Source organism: Oncorhynchus tshawytscha, linkage group LG22 (genome assembly GCF_018296145.1).
Source record: "Oncorhynchus tshawytscha isolate Ot180627B linkage group LG22, Otsh_v2.0, whole genome shotgun sequence".
Lineage (NCBI taxonomy): Eukaryota > Metazoa > Chordata > Actinopteri > Salmoniformes > Salmonidae > Oncorhynchus > Oncorhynchus tshawytscha.
The window spans coordinates 40,846,770-40,863,822 of record NC_056450.1 but is presented as its reverse complement, the minus strand read 5'-3'; the positions used below and the strand labels follow the sequence as shown (position 1 = coordinate 40,863,822).

Genomic DNA, 17,053 nt, shown 5'->3' with positions numbered 1-17,053 from the left:
TGACACGTGACCCATTGTTTACCTTGTTACCTGGCAACAACCACAAGGGCGTGTCAGTCAAGGCGAACTCATGAATATAAATTCCCCGCCCAGTCATCCTGTTCTTTCAGGCTTCCTTGACAGTTAGAGATGAGAGAAAAGGTACTATTTCTTCAATTCTGAGTATTTTAATAGTGTAAAAATGTTATGAGTGATGTTTTGGTCATTCAAATGCTATTTTTACTTAGGATAGGATGACTGTGCGGGAACTTTAAACAGTCTGTGGGATATAGAGTAAGTGGCATCTCTGTGAAAAGTGTAATCGTCACAAAAAAAGTCACATAAACTGTTGATCGAACAGGGTTAGTTATGAAGGCCCTATTGAGCCTATAGTTTTACCTTTGTATATCCTTGTCACAGTCCAGTGACTCCTCAGGGTTGTCAAATGAAAGAAAAAACGTCAATGTTGACTCAGTCTGGTGCATAACTGAACAGTCACTGACCAAATGTTTCCCACAGCACAAGCCATCTCAGGGCCTTGCTGTAATAAACAGTCACATAAACAGAAAAACATTTATAGGGCGGAGTCGCACTGTCGGGAAGCGCTTATATATAGGAGTGTATTCATTAGTGCACAGAGTTTTTATTGAACGAATTCAGGTAGGTCCCTCCCCGTTTCGTCCCGTTTGCTTCCGTGTAAGAAGCGTTTCGCAACAGAAACGGCGTAATGAATTCGCCCCTGCTGGGATCTATTGGACCACGTGACTGGATAGTACACGTTAGGGCAGCCATCGTTTTACCTAATTCATGTCCAACCCAAAATGGGAAAGCGGTGGAAGGATTGGAGAGGATAGAACGAACAGCAATGCAATAGCTTGGGTATTGTGTTTAAATTGGGGGAAAAAACTCGCTTTTCCAATCCTCTCTGTAGGTTTTATTGGTTGAAAACAAGAAGTTGCCAAGCCAAGGTGAGTTTTATTTCGTTCGTGTGTTTTTTTTGTTGTAGATCTTTTGTTTCGGCTTTTACTTTGGCTTTCCTGTCTGAATAATTGACTATTCATGGGTTTTTAGACGCAAATCAATATGTCATGAATAAGGATATAGCTTGGTTAATTTATCAAATTTAAATGACACGAAGTCAGTTTATTTTCAACAAGGAATCTATCTCATCAGTCTTTTTGCCGCCACACCCGCACTTCTCTAAATGATTATGAGTAGGAACACGCTTCCTGTGTTAAGGATACAAAGTAACCGTACCTTCTTCACCTTGCTAGTGGGCCAGTCCAGTGGTCGTAGCTGACTTCCTGCTGGGTGTATGTTCTGTGTGTTAGGGATTAGGCTAGATACCTTGCTAGTGGGCCAGTCCAGTGGTCGTAGCTGACTTCCTGCTGGGTGTATGTTCTGTGTGTTAGGGATTAGGCTAGATACCTTGCTAGTGGGCCAGTCCAGTGGTCGTAGCTGACTTCCTGCTGGGTGTATGTTCTGTGTGTTAGGGATTAGGCTAGATACCTTGCTATATAGGTCAGGTAATGACTAACTCGCGTCATCAGCTGCCCTGAGTTGTGGTAGGTTTAGAAAAGTAGTAACCTCGGGAATCCTTGACCATCCATGTGTATGTGACAAATAAAATTGGATTTGATTCTAGCAATACGATAGACTTGTTAAATGCCATTCAAACAAATGTCTTTGTGTGCTATGCTGATTTAAAAAAAAATGTTTTGCCTACTGGCATATCTTAACCAACAGTGTCTGTCGCATTTAGGTCCCAAAACAGATCTATAGTACCAGGTTAGCTAGATCCTGTTATCGGAGATGTATCAGGTCTGTTACCAGGCTAGCTAGATCCTGTTATCGGAGATGTATCAGGTCTGTTACCAGGCTAGCTAGATCCTGTTATCGGAGATGTATCAGGTCTGTTACCAGGCTAGCTAGATCCTGTTATCGGAGATGTATCAGGTCTGTTACCAGGCTAGCTAGATAAACAGGTCTGTTACCAGGCTAGCTAGATCCTGTTATCGGAGATATATCAGGTCTGTTACCAGGCTAGCTAGATATATCAGGTCTGTTACCAGGCTAGCTAGATCCTGTTATTGGAGATATATCAGGTCTTACCAGGCTAGCTAGTTCCTGTTATTGGAGATATATCAGGTCTGTTACCAGGCTAGCTAGATCCTGTTATTGGAGATGTATCAGGTCTGTTACCAGGCTAGCTAGATCCTGTTATTGGAGATATATCAGGTCTGTTACCAGGCTAGCTAGATCCTGTTATCGGAGATATATCAGGTCTGTTACCAGGCTAGCTAGATCCTGTTATCGGAGATATATCAGGTCTGTTACCAGGCTAGCTAGATCCTGTTATCGGAGATATATCAGGTCTGTTACCAGGCTAGCTAGATCCTGTTATCGGAGATATATCAGGTTTGTTACCAGGCTAGCTAGATCCTGTTATAGGAGATATATCAGGTCTGTTACCAGGCTAGCTAGATCCTGTTATTGGAGATATATCAGGTCTGTTACCAGGCTAGCTAGATCCTGTTATTGGAGAGGCGTTTTATTAGGTCATTGGTGATAGTCCTCTGTTTTTAGTACTGTAGCGTCTACACTTCAACCGCAAGACCAGAACCCGGGACGTTATGATCGCTGGTGACCTACACACCTAAACTAAATCTTAATTTGACACAAAAGAAGTTCAGGTAGTATTCAGCACAAATGTAGACTTTGTCAACACAAGAGACCAAGTGTTCCCTTGGCTCAGCTAAATCCTTTAGAATCTCCTCTGCATCTCAATCAGCTCCTTATTAACCCAGGGGCCTGGAACCCCCCCAAGACAACCAGCGACAGGACCGAACTCGCCAGCCTCTCTACTCCTCCAACTTCCCTCAGATTCATTTTCAGTGTATATGAATAGGAACGGATACGAGCACCCAATGTGCTGCACCATAGTGTTGTATCTCAGGCAAATGTTCAGCAAGCGTCCTTAGATTCAACTGAAAGTTTAAAAAAAATGCAGGTAGTCTGCCAGGAAAGGGGGCATTAGTTACCATCACTATATGCTAATCATTTTAAATGTAATCTATTTCTGCTATTACCTATAGCCTGTGAAGCGTGTGGTATAAAATTCAGAACGTGTCACCACAACAGTGGAGGTTCTTCTGAGAAAGGGGGGAATGAATGGTTAAATCTGAGCCCCAAATGGCACCCTATTCCCTACATAGTGCACTACTGTTGACCAGAGCCCTATCAAAAGTAGTGCACTAGATAGGGACTAGGGTGATATTTGAGTCAAAAGCCAAAGTCTCTAGCACAAAGCATGTGCAAATTAACATGTTTCATTCTCCCGTGGACTGAGGCCCTGAAGGCTGGACGGGCTTTGAGAAGGACGATTGTTTACATCAGGCTGTGATCCCAAATGGTACCCTGTTCCCTATTTAGTGCACTACTTTTGACTAAGGTCTATAGGGTACTGGTCAAAAGTAGGGCACTATGTAGGGCATAGGGTGCCATTTGGGAAGTAGTCCCAGAGAGTGGCCACCCGCTGCTGGGGTATTCTTCCCCTCTGTCTGGCCATCATTGAGGAGACATGCCCCATTTTAAATGGTTGTTTACTTGTATTAGAAAAAGAGCCAAAATGCTTCTCAATGAACTCTTGTCTACAATTCAATTAGTGGGGCCTAACCTTTCCCTTCTCAGCAGCAGCTAGCACGGTTTAGTTCCTGTTACCACAGTTCCCTGGCTGTCTTTAGTTCCCTGGCTGTCTTTAGTTCCCTGGCTGTCTTTAGTTCCCTGGCTGTCTTTAGTTCCCTGTCTGTCTTTAGTTCCCTGGCTGTCTTTAGTTCCCTGTCTGTCTTTAGTTCCCTGTCTGTCTTTAGTTCCCTGTCTGTCTTTAGTTCCCTGTCTTTAGTTCTGTCTTTTTAGTTCACTCTGGTTCCCTGTCTGTCTTTAGTTCCCTGTCTGTCTTTAGTTCCCTGTCTGTCTTTAGTTCTTTTTAGTTCACTGGCTGTCTTTAGTTCACTGGCTGTCTGTTACCACAGTTCCCTGGCTGTCTTTAGTTCACTGGCTGTCTGTTACCACAGTTCCCTGGCTGTCTTTAGTACCCTGGCTGTCTGTTACCACAGTTCCCTGTCTGTCTTTAGTTCCCTGGCTGTCTTTAGTTCCCTGGCTGTCTTTAGTTCCCTGGCTGTCTTTAGTTCCCTGGCTGTCTTTAGTTCCCTGGTTGTATGCTTGTCCCCTAGCAACATGGACAGAATACAGATAGAATTGATCAGACATGCTGATGATCGGTAGTGACACCAGAGCTGAGCCAGTAAAGTGCATCATTTTCTTCACGTGACATCCTATTAGACAATGTGGAACACATGACGACAATAAACACATTTTAAATTTGAATTGAACCATTGATTTAAGCTGTCACTTGGTGCAATACAATGTTCCAAGCAATGCGCCAAGCTACACCAGCTGTTACATAAGATTGCAACATTTGAGTGGGGCAAGAAATTGGCAAAACCAGATCTGGGCCGCACAGCACAAACGCACGTAGGAGCTGCTGTATGTTGCCAGGCAAATTTCCCCTTAAAGTATTTCATTTGAAATTGATTCAAAACATCCCAGATGGGTCTGGGACCAAGCTACAGTGAATCAGGTTCTCATCTTGTGTTTGGTGCCAAGTCTTTGGTGTTGATTTGTAGGTCTGTCCAGTAAGCAGGGCAAGTACTGCACTGTGAAGGGAATATGGTGCCTTTTGGTGCACTGTGAATGGAATATGGTGCCTTTTGGTGCACTGTGAAGGGAATATGGTGCCTTTTGGTGCACTGTGAATGGAATATGGTGCCTTTTGGTGCACTGTGGGGGGATATGGTGCCTTTTGGTGCACTGTGGGGGAATATGGTGCACTGTGGGGGAATATGGTGCACTGTGGGGGAATATGGTGCCTTTTGGTGCACTGTGGGGGAATATGGTGCCTTTTGGTGCACTGTGGGGAATTTGGTGCACTGTGGGGGAATATGGTGCACTGTGGAGGGAATATGGTGCACTGTGGAGGGAATATGGTGCACTGTGGAGGGAATATGGTGCCTTTTGGTGCACTGTGGGGGAATGTGGTTCCTTTTGGTGCACTGTGGGGGAATATGGTGCCTTTTGGTGCACTGTGAAGGGAATATGGTGCCTTTTGGTGCACTGTGAAGGGAATATGGTGCCTTTTGGTGCACTGTGGGGGAATATGGTGCACTGTGGGGGAATATGGTGCACTGTGGGGGAATATGGTGCCTTTTGGTGCACTGTGGGGGGAATATGGTGCACTGTGGGGGAATTTGGTGCACTGTGGGGGAATATGGTGCCTTTTGGTGCACTGTGGGGAATATGGTGCCGAATATGGTGCCTTTGGTGCACTGTGGGGGGAATATGGTGCCTTTTGGTGCACTGTGGGGGGAATATGGTGCCTTTTGGGACTGAGACTCTGTGTTCTGTAACTGTCTAGTAGCTGGTCACTGTATTCACAGTGTAGCCAGACCAGTAGCCTTGTTTTCTTTCCCTGGAAAACCAGACTGTAACAGCGTGTGTTATATGTTTAAGCCAGAAGCAGTATGATTATTTTTCCTACTATCCCCTGACCAGACAACTGTATCATAAGAAATGTCTTTCTGCCCTCCTTATTTCCTATTTTTGGAAATTGTGGGCATTTTATTTTAGTTTGGCTGAACAGAGTGAAGTTTACAGCAGAGATGGAAGTAATCTGTATATTTCCTAGTAGTGTCACAGTCTTCCTTTCCACGGTCGGTGGCAGGGCCCTTTCCACGGTCGGTGGCAGGGCCCTTTCCACGGTCGGTGGCAGGGCCCTTTCCACGGTCGGTGGCAGGGCCCTTTCCACGGTCGGTGGCAGGGCCCTTTCCACGGTCGGTGGCAGGGCCCTTTCCACGGTCGGTGGCAGGGCCCTTTCCACGGTCGGTGGCAGGGCCCTTTCCACGGTCGGTGGCAGGGCCCTCCACGGTCCCCCTTTCCACGGTCGGTGGCAGGGCCCTTTCCACGGTCGGTGGCAGGGCCCTTCACGTCGGTGGCAGGGCCCTTTCCACGGTCGGTGGCAGGGCCCTTTCCACGGTGGCAGGGCCCTTTCCACGGTCGGTGGCAGGGCCCTTTCCACGGTCGGTGGCAGGGGTCTCCCAGTTGCAAATGATGCTCTTGCGTTTGTTTTTTTTTCCCCAAAAAATGTTCTTTATGTATAAACCACATTTGGTTTATACACCCAAACCAGACTACCCCAGTGACCTAGTAACAGTTAGTTAGTCCTTGTAGAGGACTGTCAGTTATTTTTGAGAGTGTCATTCTGATTTTAGCTGTGAAAAACATGAAATTGAATTCAGCTAATCAACCTTCTCATCATCCCAGTGAGATCAAAGTTGTATTTTTATGCGCTGTTATTTAGGCATACTAAGACTTTCTGGGGGTGTCTTTCAGCAATGGGTGGTGTTGCCCCCAATCTTCTTGGAGTAAAATATTCTGAAGACAAAATGATTTCGTAATGTTGTAGTGTGTTCCAGTGATTGGACACAGTATAATATCAACATCAAAGCCTCTGACCTCTTATAGTGTTTAAGGGTCAGTTGCACATATATAACCAGCCATAGTCAGTTGATTAGCCAGCAGCTGTGGGTTAAAGAGCTGAGCTGAGGCAGTTTTAAAATACTAATCTCATATACAGTGGGGCAAAAAAGTATTTAGTCAGCCACCAATTGTGCAAGTTCTCCCACTTAAAAAGATGAGAGGCCTGTAATTTTCATCATAGGTACACTTCAACTATGACAGACAAAATGAGAAAAAAAAATCTAGAAAATCACATTGTAGGATTTTTAATGAATTTATTTGCAAATGATGGTGGAAAATAAGTATTTGGTCAATAACAAAAGTTTCTCAATACTTTGTTATATACCCTTTGTTGGCAATGACAGAGGTCAAACGTTTTCTGGAAGTCGTCACAAGGTTTTCACACACTGTTGCTGGTATTTTGGCCCATTCCTCCATGCAGATCTCCTCTAGAGCTGTGATGTTTTGGGGCTGTTGCTGGGTAACACGGACTTTCAACTCCCTCCAAAGATTTTCTATGGGGTTGTGATCTGGAAACTGGCTAGGCCACTCCAGGATCTTGAAATGCTTCTTACGAAGCCACTCCTTCGTTTCCCGGGCGGTGTGTTTGAGATCATTGTCATGCTGAAAGACCCAGCCACGTTTCATCTTCAATGCCCTTGCTGATGGAAGGAGGTTTTCACTCAAAATCTCACGATACATGGCCCCATTCATTCTTTCCTTTACACGGATCAGTCGTCCTGGTCCCTTTGCAGAAAAACAGCCCCAAAACATGATGTTTCCACCCCCATGCTTCACAGTAGGTATGGTGTTCTTTGGATGCAACTCAGCATTCTTTGTCCTCCAAACACGACGAGTTGAGTTTTTACCAAAAAGTTCTATTTTGGTTTCATCTGACCATATGACATTCTCCCAATCTTCTTCTGGATCATCCAAATGCTCTCTAGCAAACTACAGATGGGCCTGGACATGTACTGGCTTAAGCAGGGGGACACGTCTGGCACTGTAGGATTTGAGTCCCTGGCGGCGTAGTGTGTTACTGATGGTAGGCTTTGTTACTTTGGTCCCAGCTCTCTGCAGGTCATTCACAAGGTTCCCCCTGTGTTGTTCTGGGATTTTTGCTCACCGTTCTTGTGATCATTTTGACCCCACGGGGTGAGATCTTGCGTGGAGCCCCAGATCGAGAGAGATTATCAGTGGTCTTGTATGTCTTCCCAGCCTGGTGCAGGTCTACAATTTTGTTTCTGGTGTCCTTTGACAGCTCTTTGGTCTTGGCCATAGTGGAGTTTGGAGTGTGACTGTTTGAGTTTGTGGACAGGTGTCTTTTATACTGATAACAAGTTCAAACAGGTGCCATTAATACAGGTAACTAGTGGGGGACAGAGGAGCCTCTTAAAGAAGTTGTTACAGGTCTGTGAGAGCCAGAAATCTTGCTTGTTTGTAGGTGACCAAATACTTATTTTCCACCATAATTTGCAAATAAATTCATAAAAAAATCCAGAATCACTTTTTCTCATTTTGTCTGTCATAGTTGAAGTGTACCTATGATGAAAATTACAGGCCTCTCATCTTTTTAAGTGGGAGAACTTGCACAATTGGTGGCTGACTAAATACTTTTTTGCCCCACTGTAATTAGCAGATGCTTTTTATCCAGAGTGATTTACAATACATTGAGTGCATACATTGTTAGTCTGTGATTCCTGCATGTGCGAATTGAACCCACAACCTTGCTAACCTTACTAGCACCAGGCCCTTACTGAACCACACATTAAAGTAATAGGGGAATAGGAAGTCAATGTAAGTTGTTGGTGTAATGATTCGTGTTCGACCTCTCTTCTCATCCATCTTCCCTTCCTACTGGCTCTTCTCCTCCTCATCCATCTCCCCTTCCTCCTCTCTCTTCTCCTCCTATTTCTTCCCAGGTGGGCTTGAACCAAGACCTGGCCTGATCCTGTTACCTGGCAACCAGTGACAGGGCACCAATCCTAGCCTCCTGATTGGCTGTGACAGAAGAGGTGGTGAGGAGGGGGCAACCGAAAACAAACTACTTTGCTCACCCCCTTTTTTTGTTTCATCTTTGTTTTGAAGGGGGGAAGAGGAGCACTCGACAGGAGGAGGAGTGCTCTGTGGGCGCTCTAACTTCACAAAGGAGCATGGGGCAGAGTGTTCCTGGAGGCATAAAGACTATTGACATGAGGGACCCGGCATTCAGGCCTCTGGAGCTGGCAGCTCTGGACCATAACAAGCCCTCCAGGCTGGATCTGCTGCTGGACATGCCCCCTGCTGGACAGGAGGTCCAGATGCAGCACTCGTGGAACAACAACGACCGATCGCTCAACATCTTCGTCAAGGACGACAACAAACTGGTCTTCCATCGGCACCCCGTGGCTCAGAGCACAGATGCCATCCGGGCCTGTATCGGCTACACCCGGGGGCTACATATCTGGGAGATCAGCTGGGCCATGAGACAGCGGGGCACGCACGCCATCGTCGGCGTGGCGACGGGAGACGCGCCGCTTCATTCCGTAGGCTACACGACCCTGGTGGGTAATAACCACGAGTCCTGGGGCTGGGACCTGGGACGGAATAGACTTCACCACGATGGAAAGAATCAGCCCAGTAAGATGTACCCTGCGTTCCTGGAGCCGGATGAGACGTTTATAGTCCCCGATTCATTCCTGGTAGTGTTGGACATGGACGAGGGGACTCTGAGCTATATTGTGGACGGACAATACTTAGGGGTGGCTTTCAGGGGACTCAAGGGGAGGAAGCTGTACCCTGTCGTCAGTGCTGTGTGGGGGCACTGTGAAATACGAATCCGCTACATCAATGGACTCGATCGTAAGTAGTGCCTATAACAGAGCTCTCCAACCCTGTCCCTGGAGAGCTACCCTCCTGTAGGTTCACACCAGGGCTCTCCAACCCTGTTCCTGGAGAGCTACCCTCCTGTAGGTTTACACTCCAACCCTGTTCCTCGTCAGCTACCCTCCTGTAGGTTTACACTCCAACCCTGTTCCTCGTCAGCTACCCTCCTGTAGGTTTACACTCCAACCCTGTTCCTCGTCAGCTACCCTCCTGTAGGTTTACACTCCAACCTTGTTCCTGGTCAGCTACCCTCCTGTAGGTTTAAACTCCAACCTTGTTCCTGGAGAGCTACCCTCCTGTAGGTTTCTCGCTCCAACCCTGTTCCTGGTCAGCTACCCTCCTATAGGTTCACTCCAGCCCTGTTCCTGGTCAGCTACCCTCCTATAGGTTCACTCCAGCCCTGTTCCTGGAGAGCTACCCTCCTATAGGTTCACTCCAGCCCCAGTTGTAACTAACCTGATTCAGTTAATCATCCAGTTAATGATGAGAATGAGGTGGACTAGATTAGGATTGGAGCTCAAACTAGCTTTTCATGAACAGGGTTGGAGTTAAACCCTACAGGAAGGTAGCTTTTCATGAACAGGGTTGGAGTTAAACCCTACAGGAAGGTAGCTTTTCATGAACAGGGTTGGAGTTAAACCCTACAGGAAGGTAGCTTTTCATGAACAGGGTTGGAGTTAAACCCTACAGGAAGGTAGCTTTTCATGAACAGGGTTGGAGTTAAACCCTACAGGAAGGTAGCTTTTCATGAACAGGGTTGGAGTTAAACCCTACAGGAAGGTAGCTTTTCATGAACAGGGTTGGAGTTAAACCCTACAGGAAGGTAGCTTTTCATGAACAGGGTTGGAGTGCCCTGGCCTATAATATATTTTCTAAACTGTAATTGTTCAGAGTTGGCTTGGGTCTGGGATATGATTCGAGACTCTTTTTTTTTTCCTAAACGCCATAGGAATCTACTATAGCCTTGTCTCACAGCCAGCTGTTGTCTTGGGTTCTTTGGAACGCGTAGAAATATTCTATGTAGAACAAACATGCCTCTCTGACATCTATTAGGATAAGGAATCATGTTGGCTCTAGTTATCTCACTTCTATATGTTCCAGTTGAAAAGATGAGTGCTACTGCACGTGTTCCTAGCTATCACGTAATACTTCCTCCTCGGGAACTATAGCAACAGTGTCTGTCTGGACATTGGTTGGAATCTGGCAAATGTAACTTTTTCCCTCCACCAATCAATGGCAGGTAAAATGAGAGAATCTACCAGACACTTATTTATTTTTTTAACCAGAAAAATATTAGACCAAAAATAACTGAATGAGCATTCTTTTAATGTTTTTAAAAACAAGAAACTTCTAACTAGTAATACAGAATGTATTGCTCAATTCCCTTCGTGACCTGAGTTTTAAATAATTAGTTAAAATAAGTAATTTTGATACAATCGTCAAACTGATAAACGGTTCTACAACTGAACGTCAACAATCAAGTTCCTTGCTCTGCCAGGAACTTGTGTGATATGGTTTATTTATTATTAGTTCAGGGCTCCAACACTGACATTTATTTTTTTATTTTTACAAGGAGTACATAAGTTCATATTTAGGAACACAAATAAATGTAGGATCACAATAAAATTGAGTGTTTTTAATGATTAAATGACAGTTTTTTTGGGGTGTGTTCCACGCTCAATGTACCCCCAAATATGAGTCATTAGGTGAGACCAACGTGTTCACCTGCCCCCTTTAAGTTAACAGCACATTTTTGTATTTGTTTATTTTACCTTTATTTAACCAGGCAAGTCAGTTAAGAACAAATTCTTATTTTCAATGACGGCCTAGGAACAGTGGGTTAACTGCCTGTTCAGGGGCAGAACGACAGATTTGTACCTTGTCAGCTCGGGGGTTTGAACTTGCAACCTTCCGGTTACTAGTCCAACACTCTAACCACTAGGCTACCCAGCCGCCACATGTGTCTGTCTATCAGAGATGAGAATCTCTGTCTACGTTTGCAGCAGTCAGTTGCAGCAAACTCAAACTAATATTGAAAAACAACCTAGCATGTGAACAAAACGATGTAACTAGCCAATCACCACCAGGATAATGTCACACTTCACTAGCCTTTCAGGTCAATTCAACCAACTTCTACATTTGGGCTTTGGATTGGGAAGGGGGGTGGATTAAAAACTGTTCTGTGTGATCACCCGCCAACGTGGCTGGAGAAATAGACATCTTACCCGCTAATGCCAAAATCTACCCTCATTTGGCTGGTGACGGGGTGTTAATTTCCCACCCTGGTTGTAATGCTTCCTCCTAGGGAGCTTTAGGAGCAGTGTCCGTCTGTCTAGACATTGGGTTGTACAGACGGATGTGATTCAGAACTAGGTCAAAGACACAATTTCAGGTCTGCATTTGACATGTTGTTAAAAAAAACCTCTAAATGTATCGAATATATAAAGTCAAGAAATCTGTAATTGATTTTTTTTAAACGTTTTTTTTTTTTGCTGAGAAGATCTTAGTTGTAACAGTTTAGTCGCCAACTACTATATATTTAACAGTGGACCATAGGAATTGACCAAGAGAACACAAACAGATCTGAGATCAGGCTTCTCTGGTGTTGCCTTGGTGTGCGTTCATGTTTTTAATGGGGCCAACCTTTGAACATTCTGTTACACCTAAGTTAATTACATCAATAAACACTGAAATTGTGAGGACATCCCAAATGGCACTCTATTCCCTACATAGTGCACTAATTTAGACCAGGGCTAATAGGACTCTGTAGTAGTAGTGCACTAATTTAGACCAGGGCTAATAGGACTCTGTAGTAGTGCACTAATTTAGACCAGGGCTAATAGGACTCTGTAGTAGTAGTGCACTAATTTAGACCAGGGCTAATAGGACTCTGTAGTAGTAGTGCACTAATTTAGACCAGGGCTAATAGGACTCTGTAGTAGTAGTGCACTAATTTAGACCAGGGCTAATAGGACTCTGTAGTAGTAGTGCACTACTTTAGACCAGGGCCAATAGGACTCTGTAGTAGTAGTGCACTAATTTAGACCAGGGCCAATAGGACTCTGTAGTAGTAGTGCACTAATTTAGACCAGGGCCAATAGGACTCTGTAGTAGTAGTGCACTAATTTAGACCAGGGCTAATAGGACTCTGTAGTAGTAGTGCACTAATTTAGACCAGGGCTAATAGGACTCTGTAGTAGTAGTGCACTAATTTAGACCAGGGCTAATAGGACTCTGTTGTAGTAGTAGTGCACTAATTTAGACCAGGGCTAATAGGACTCTGTTGTAGTAGTGCACTAATTTAGACCAGGGCTAATAGGACTCTGTAGTAGTAGTGCACTAATTTAGACCAGGGCTAATAGGACTCTGTTGTAGTAGTAGTGCACTAATTTAGACCAGGGCTAATAGGACTCTGTTGTAGTAGTAGTGCACTAATTTAGACCAGGGCTAATAGGACTCTGTTGTAGTAGTAGTGCACTAATTTAGACCAGGGCTAATAGGACTCTGTTGTAGTAGTAGTGCACTAATTTAGACCAGGGCTAATAGGACTCTGTTGTAGTAGTAGTGCACTAATTTAGACCAGGGCTAATAGGACTCTGTTGTAGTAGTAGTGCACTAATTTAGACCAGGGCTAATAGGACTCTGTTGTAGTAGTAGTGCACTAATTTAGACCAGGGCTAATAGGACTCTGTTGTAGTAGTAGTGCACTAATTTAGACCAGGGCTAATAGGACTCTGTTGTAGTAGTAGTGCACTAATTTAGACCAGGGCTAATAGGACTCTGTTGTAGTAGTAGTGCACTAATTTAGACCAGGGCTAATAGGACTCTGTTGTAGTAGTAGTGCACTAATTTAGACCAGGGCTAATAGGACTCTGTTGTAGTAGTAGTGCACTAATTTAGACCAGGGCTAATAGGACTCTGTTGTAGTAGTAGTGCACTAATTTAGACCAGGGCTAATAGGACTCTGTTGTAGTAGTAGTGCACTAATTTAGACCAGGGCTAATAGGACTCTGTTGTAGTAGTAGTGCACTAATTTAGACCAGGGCTAATAGGACTCTGTTGTAGTAGTAGTGCACTAATTTAGACCAGGGCTAATAGGACTCTGTTGTAGTAGTAGTGCACTAATTTAGACCAGGGCTAATAGGACTCTGTTGTAGTAGTAGTGCACTAATTTAGACCAGGGCTAATAGGACTCTGTTGTAGTAGTAGTGCACTAATTTAGACCAGGGCTAATAGGACTCTGTTGTAGTAGTAGTGCACTAATTTAGACCAGGGCTAATAGGACTCTGTTGTAGTAGTAGTGCACTAATTTAGACCAGGGCTAATAGGACTCTGTTGTAGTAGTGCACTAATTTAGACCAGGGCCAATAGGACTAGTAGTAGTGCACTACTTTAGACCAGGGCTAATAGGACTCTGTTGTCGTAGTAGTGCACTACTTTAGACCAGGGCCAATAGGACTCTACTTTAGACCAGGGCCAATAGTAGTGCACTACTTTAGACCAGGGCCAATAGGACTCTGTAGTAGTAGTGCACTACTTTAGACCAGGGCCAATAGGACTCTGTAGTAGTAGTGCACTACTTTAGACCAGGGCCAATAGGACTCTGTAGTAGTAGTGCACTACTTTAGACCAGGGCCAATAGGACTCTGTAGTAGTAGTGCACTAATTTAGACCAGGGCCAATAGGACTCTGTAGTAGTAGTGCACTAATTTAGACCAGGGCCAATAGGACTCTGTAGTAGTAGTGCACTAATTTAGACCAGGGCCAATAGGACTCTGTAGTAGTAGTGCACTACTTTAGACCACAGTTCTGAGTACAACTTTGTGATGTAATGGACTTGGGTGTAACAGTACAGTTCAAAGGTCGACCCCGTTTTAAAACACATTACTGCACATCAAGGTTATACCAGAGAACTGAGGATTTGTAGCCTGGACCCAGACCTTTGTTCTCTCTTGCCAGTTCCTATGGTCACTGTTAATGTAAAGGAGTTGGCAAGACAACACAAACAGATCTGGAACCAAGCTAGAACAGACTACAGTCCCAGATCTGATAGTGTGGTCTTGCCTACTTCTATGATTAATGGCAAAAATCGATCTGGGACCAAGTTAGAGGCATCTACAGATTACACTGTTAGGCTAGCCTGGTCCCAGATCTATTTGTACTGTTTTCCCAAACTTTAGCCTACCAATTCAGCAAGACAGCCTAAACAGATCTGGGACCAGGCTAGAGCCACTGATTACAACTACTATGTAAGCCAGTTGGGCACAACCTGATAATGTGCCATTGGCATTGTGATTAAATCTTTATTTTTAAAAATCTCTCTCTTCTATGCCCCAGATACAACAAATGTAATAATTTCACAAACCTGTTGATCACTTTGATCTAGGTCTGGGTAACATTTTCTGTAGTAAGGAGTGTCAACAGAATAGTCCCTTCAAGTTATTGATCTGACAACTAGAATAGTATACTGTAAAACCTGTATGTTTCCCAGGTCCAACGCACACTGAACAGCAATGCAACATGCAACAATCTCAATGATTTTTACTGAGTTACAGTTCATATAAGGAAATCAGTCCATTTTGAAATAAAATAAATAAATGTATTAGGCCCAAATCTATACATTTCACATGACTGGGCAGAGGTGCATCCATGTGTGGGCCTGGGAGGGCAGAGGCCCACCCACTGCACTGGGCAGCCAGGCCCACCCACTGCACTGGGCAGCCAGGCCCACCCACTGCACTGGGCAGCCAGGCCCACCCACTGCACTGGGCAGCCAGGCCCACCCACTGCACTGGGCAGCCAGGCCCACCCACTGCACTGGGCAGCCAGGCCCACCCAGTCAGAATGCCTCTTTTTCCCACAAAAGGGCTTTGTTACAGACATAAATCCTCAGTTTCATCAGCTGTCCCGGTGGCTGGTCTCAGACGATCCCGCAGGTGAAGAAGCCGGATGTGGCAGTCCTGGGCTGATGTAGTTACACGTGGCCTGAAGGTTGTGTGGCCGGTTGAAAGTACTGCCAAATTCTCTTAAATGACGTTGGAAGCTGCTTATGGTAGAGAAATGAACATTCAATTCTCTGGCAGTAGCTCTGGTGAACATTCCTGCAGTCAGCATGCCAATTACACACTCCATTAGAACTTGAGACATCTGTAGCATTGTGTTGTGTGACAAAACTGCACATTTTAGTGGCCTTTTATTCTCCCAGGCACAAGGTGCACCTGTGTAATGATCATGCTGTTTAATCAGCTTCTTGATATGCCCCACCTGTCAGGTGGATAGATTCCCTTGGCAAAGGAAAAATGCTCAGTAACAGGGATGTAAACAAATTAGTGCACAACATTTAAGAGAGAAGATTTTTTGTGCAAATAGAACATTTCAGGGATCTTTTATTTCAGCTTATGAAACATGGGACCAACACTTTACATGTTGCGTTTTATATTATGACTGTTTGTGACGTTTTGGTGTTTGGTAGGGCTTTTTTTTGGCTGTTCGCACACATTATTTACTTGAGGCAAGTTGAAGTTCGGTAACCGAAGTCGACGCCCCTTCATCTGTGATTGGTCAATAGTAGTACTAGTAGGAGTCGACTACGGATGCGATTCGTCAACCAAGTGTTTGTCAATGAGACGACGACTAGTTGTAGTGTAATATTTGTCAAGTGAAAAAATTTGCATCAAACATCTTAGATGTAAAATAATGCAACCTAAGATCTCCTCTGCAAAAAACCAAAACAAAAAAAAAACGTCATCAAGAACTGTGTAATTAATTGACTATTTTTGAGGAAGTTTATACTGGCTATGTTGCTGCAGTGAGACAAACTGTAATATTACTGCCTTTCTTCTCATTTTCCAAGCGAAGGTCTGCGCGAGAGGTGCGCGAGAGGCACCGTCGTCCACCTAGCTGAGGTCTGCGAGTAAACCGAGCCTAGTATGCAGGCGCCTTAAGCCAGCTGTTCCATTGCATTGCTTTCACCAATTTATGTCAAAAGCCATTTAAGGAAGGAGTATTCAAACGGGCAACCTGGAGTTTCTTTTTCCCTCTCGGCATGTGATCTGACCATGAAAAACTCTGACCCCAAGTCCTTCTCTATTCTAGAACATCTCATTCTGCAGCAAGAATCTAATCAAATGTTATTTGTCAGGGTGTGTCAATCAACCCATGTACTTCTTAAGAAAATATTTAGTAAATAAACTAAAGTAACAATGTGGCTATGTACAGGGGGTACCAGTACCGAGTCAATGTGCGGGGGTCCAGGTAGTAACATGGCTATATACAGGGGGTACCAGTACCGAGTCAATGTGCGAGGGTCCAGGTAATTGTAGGTCGGGGTAAAGTGGCTATGCATAGATGATAAACATTGAGTAGCAGTAGTGTAAAAACAAAGGGGGTAGGTCGATGTAAACAGTCCAGGTGACCATTTGATTAGCTGTTCAGGGGTATTATGGCTTGGGGGGTTGAAGCTGTTAATAAGGGGGCTTTTGGACCTCGACTTGGCACTCCGGTACCGCTTGCTGTGCGGTAGAAAGTCTCCAACAATTTTTTCCTCTGACACCGCCTAGTATACAGGTCCTGGATGGCATGGAGCTCCAGTGATGTACTGGGCTGTCCTCACTACTCTCTGATATAGAGGTTCTGG

The 17,053-nt window shown here is 44.7% G+C and overlaps 1 protein-coding gene across 1 annotated transcript in view; it reads left to right on the top strand.

Annotated features, from left to right (window-relative positions):
* Window positions 1-416: 416 nt before the first annotated feature.
* The window catches only part of LOC112222418 (SPRY domain-containing SOCS box protein 1-like), a 25,548-nt gene continuing 8,911 nt past the window's right edge, over window positions 417-17,053 (top strand). Inside the window, exons 1-2 of the mRNA XM_042304275.1 lie at window positions 417-947; window positions 8,475-9,393. Coding sequence (XP_042160209.1) covers window positions 8,706-9,393 — 688 coding nt within the window. The 5' untranslated portion in view covers window positions 417-947; window positions 8,475-8,705. The remainder of the gene's footprint in view (window positions 948-8,474; window positions 9,394-17,053) is intronic.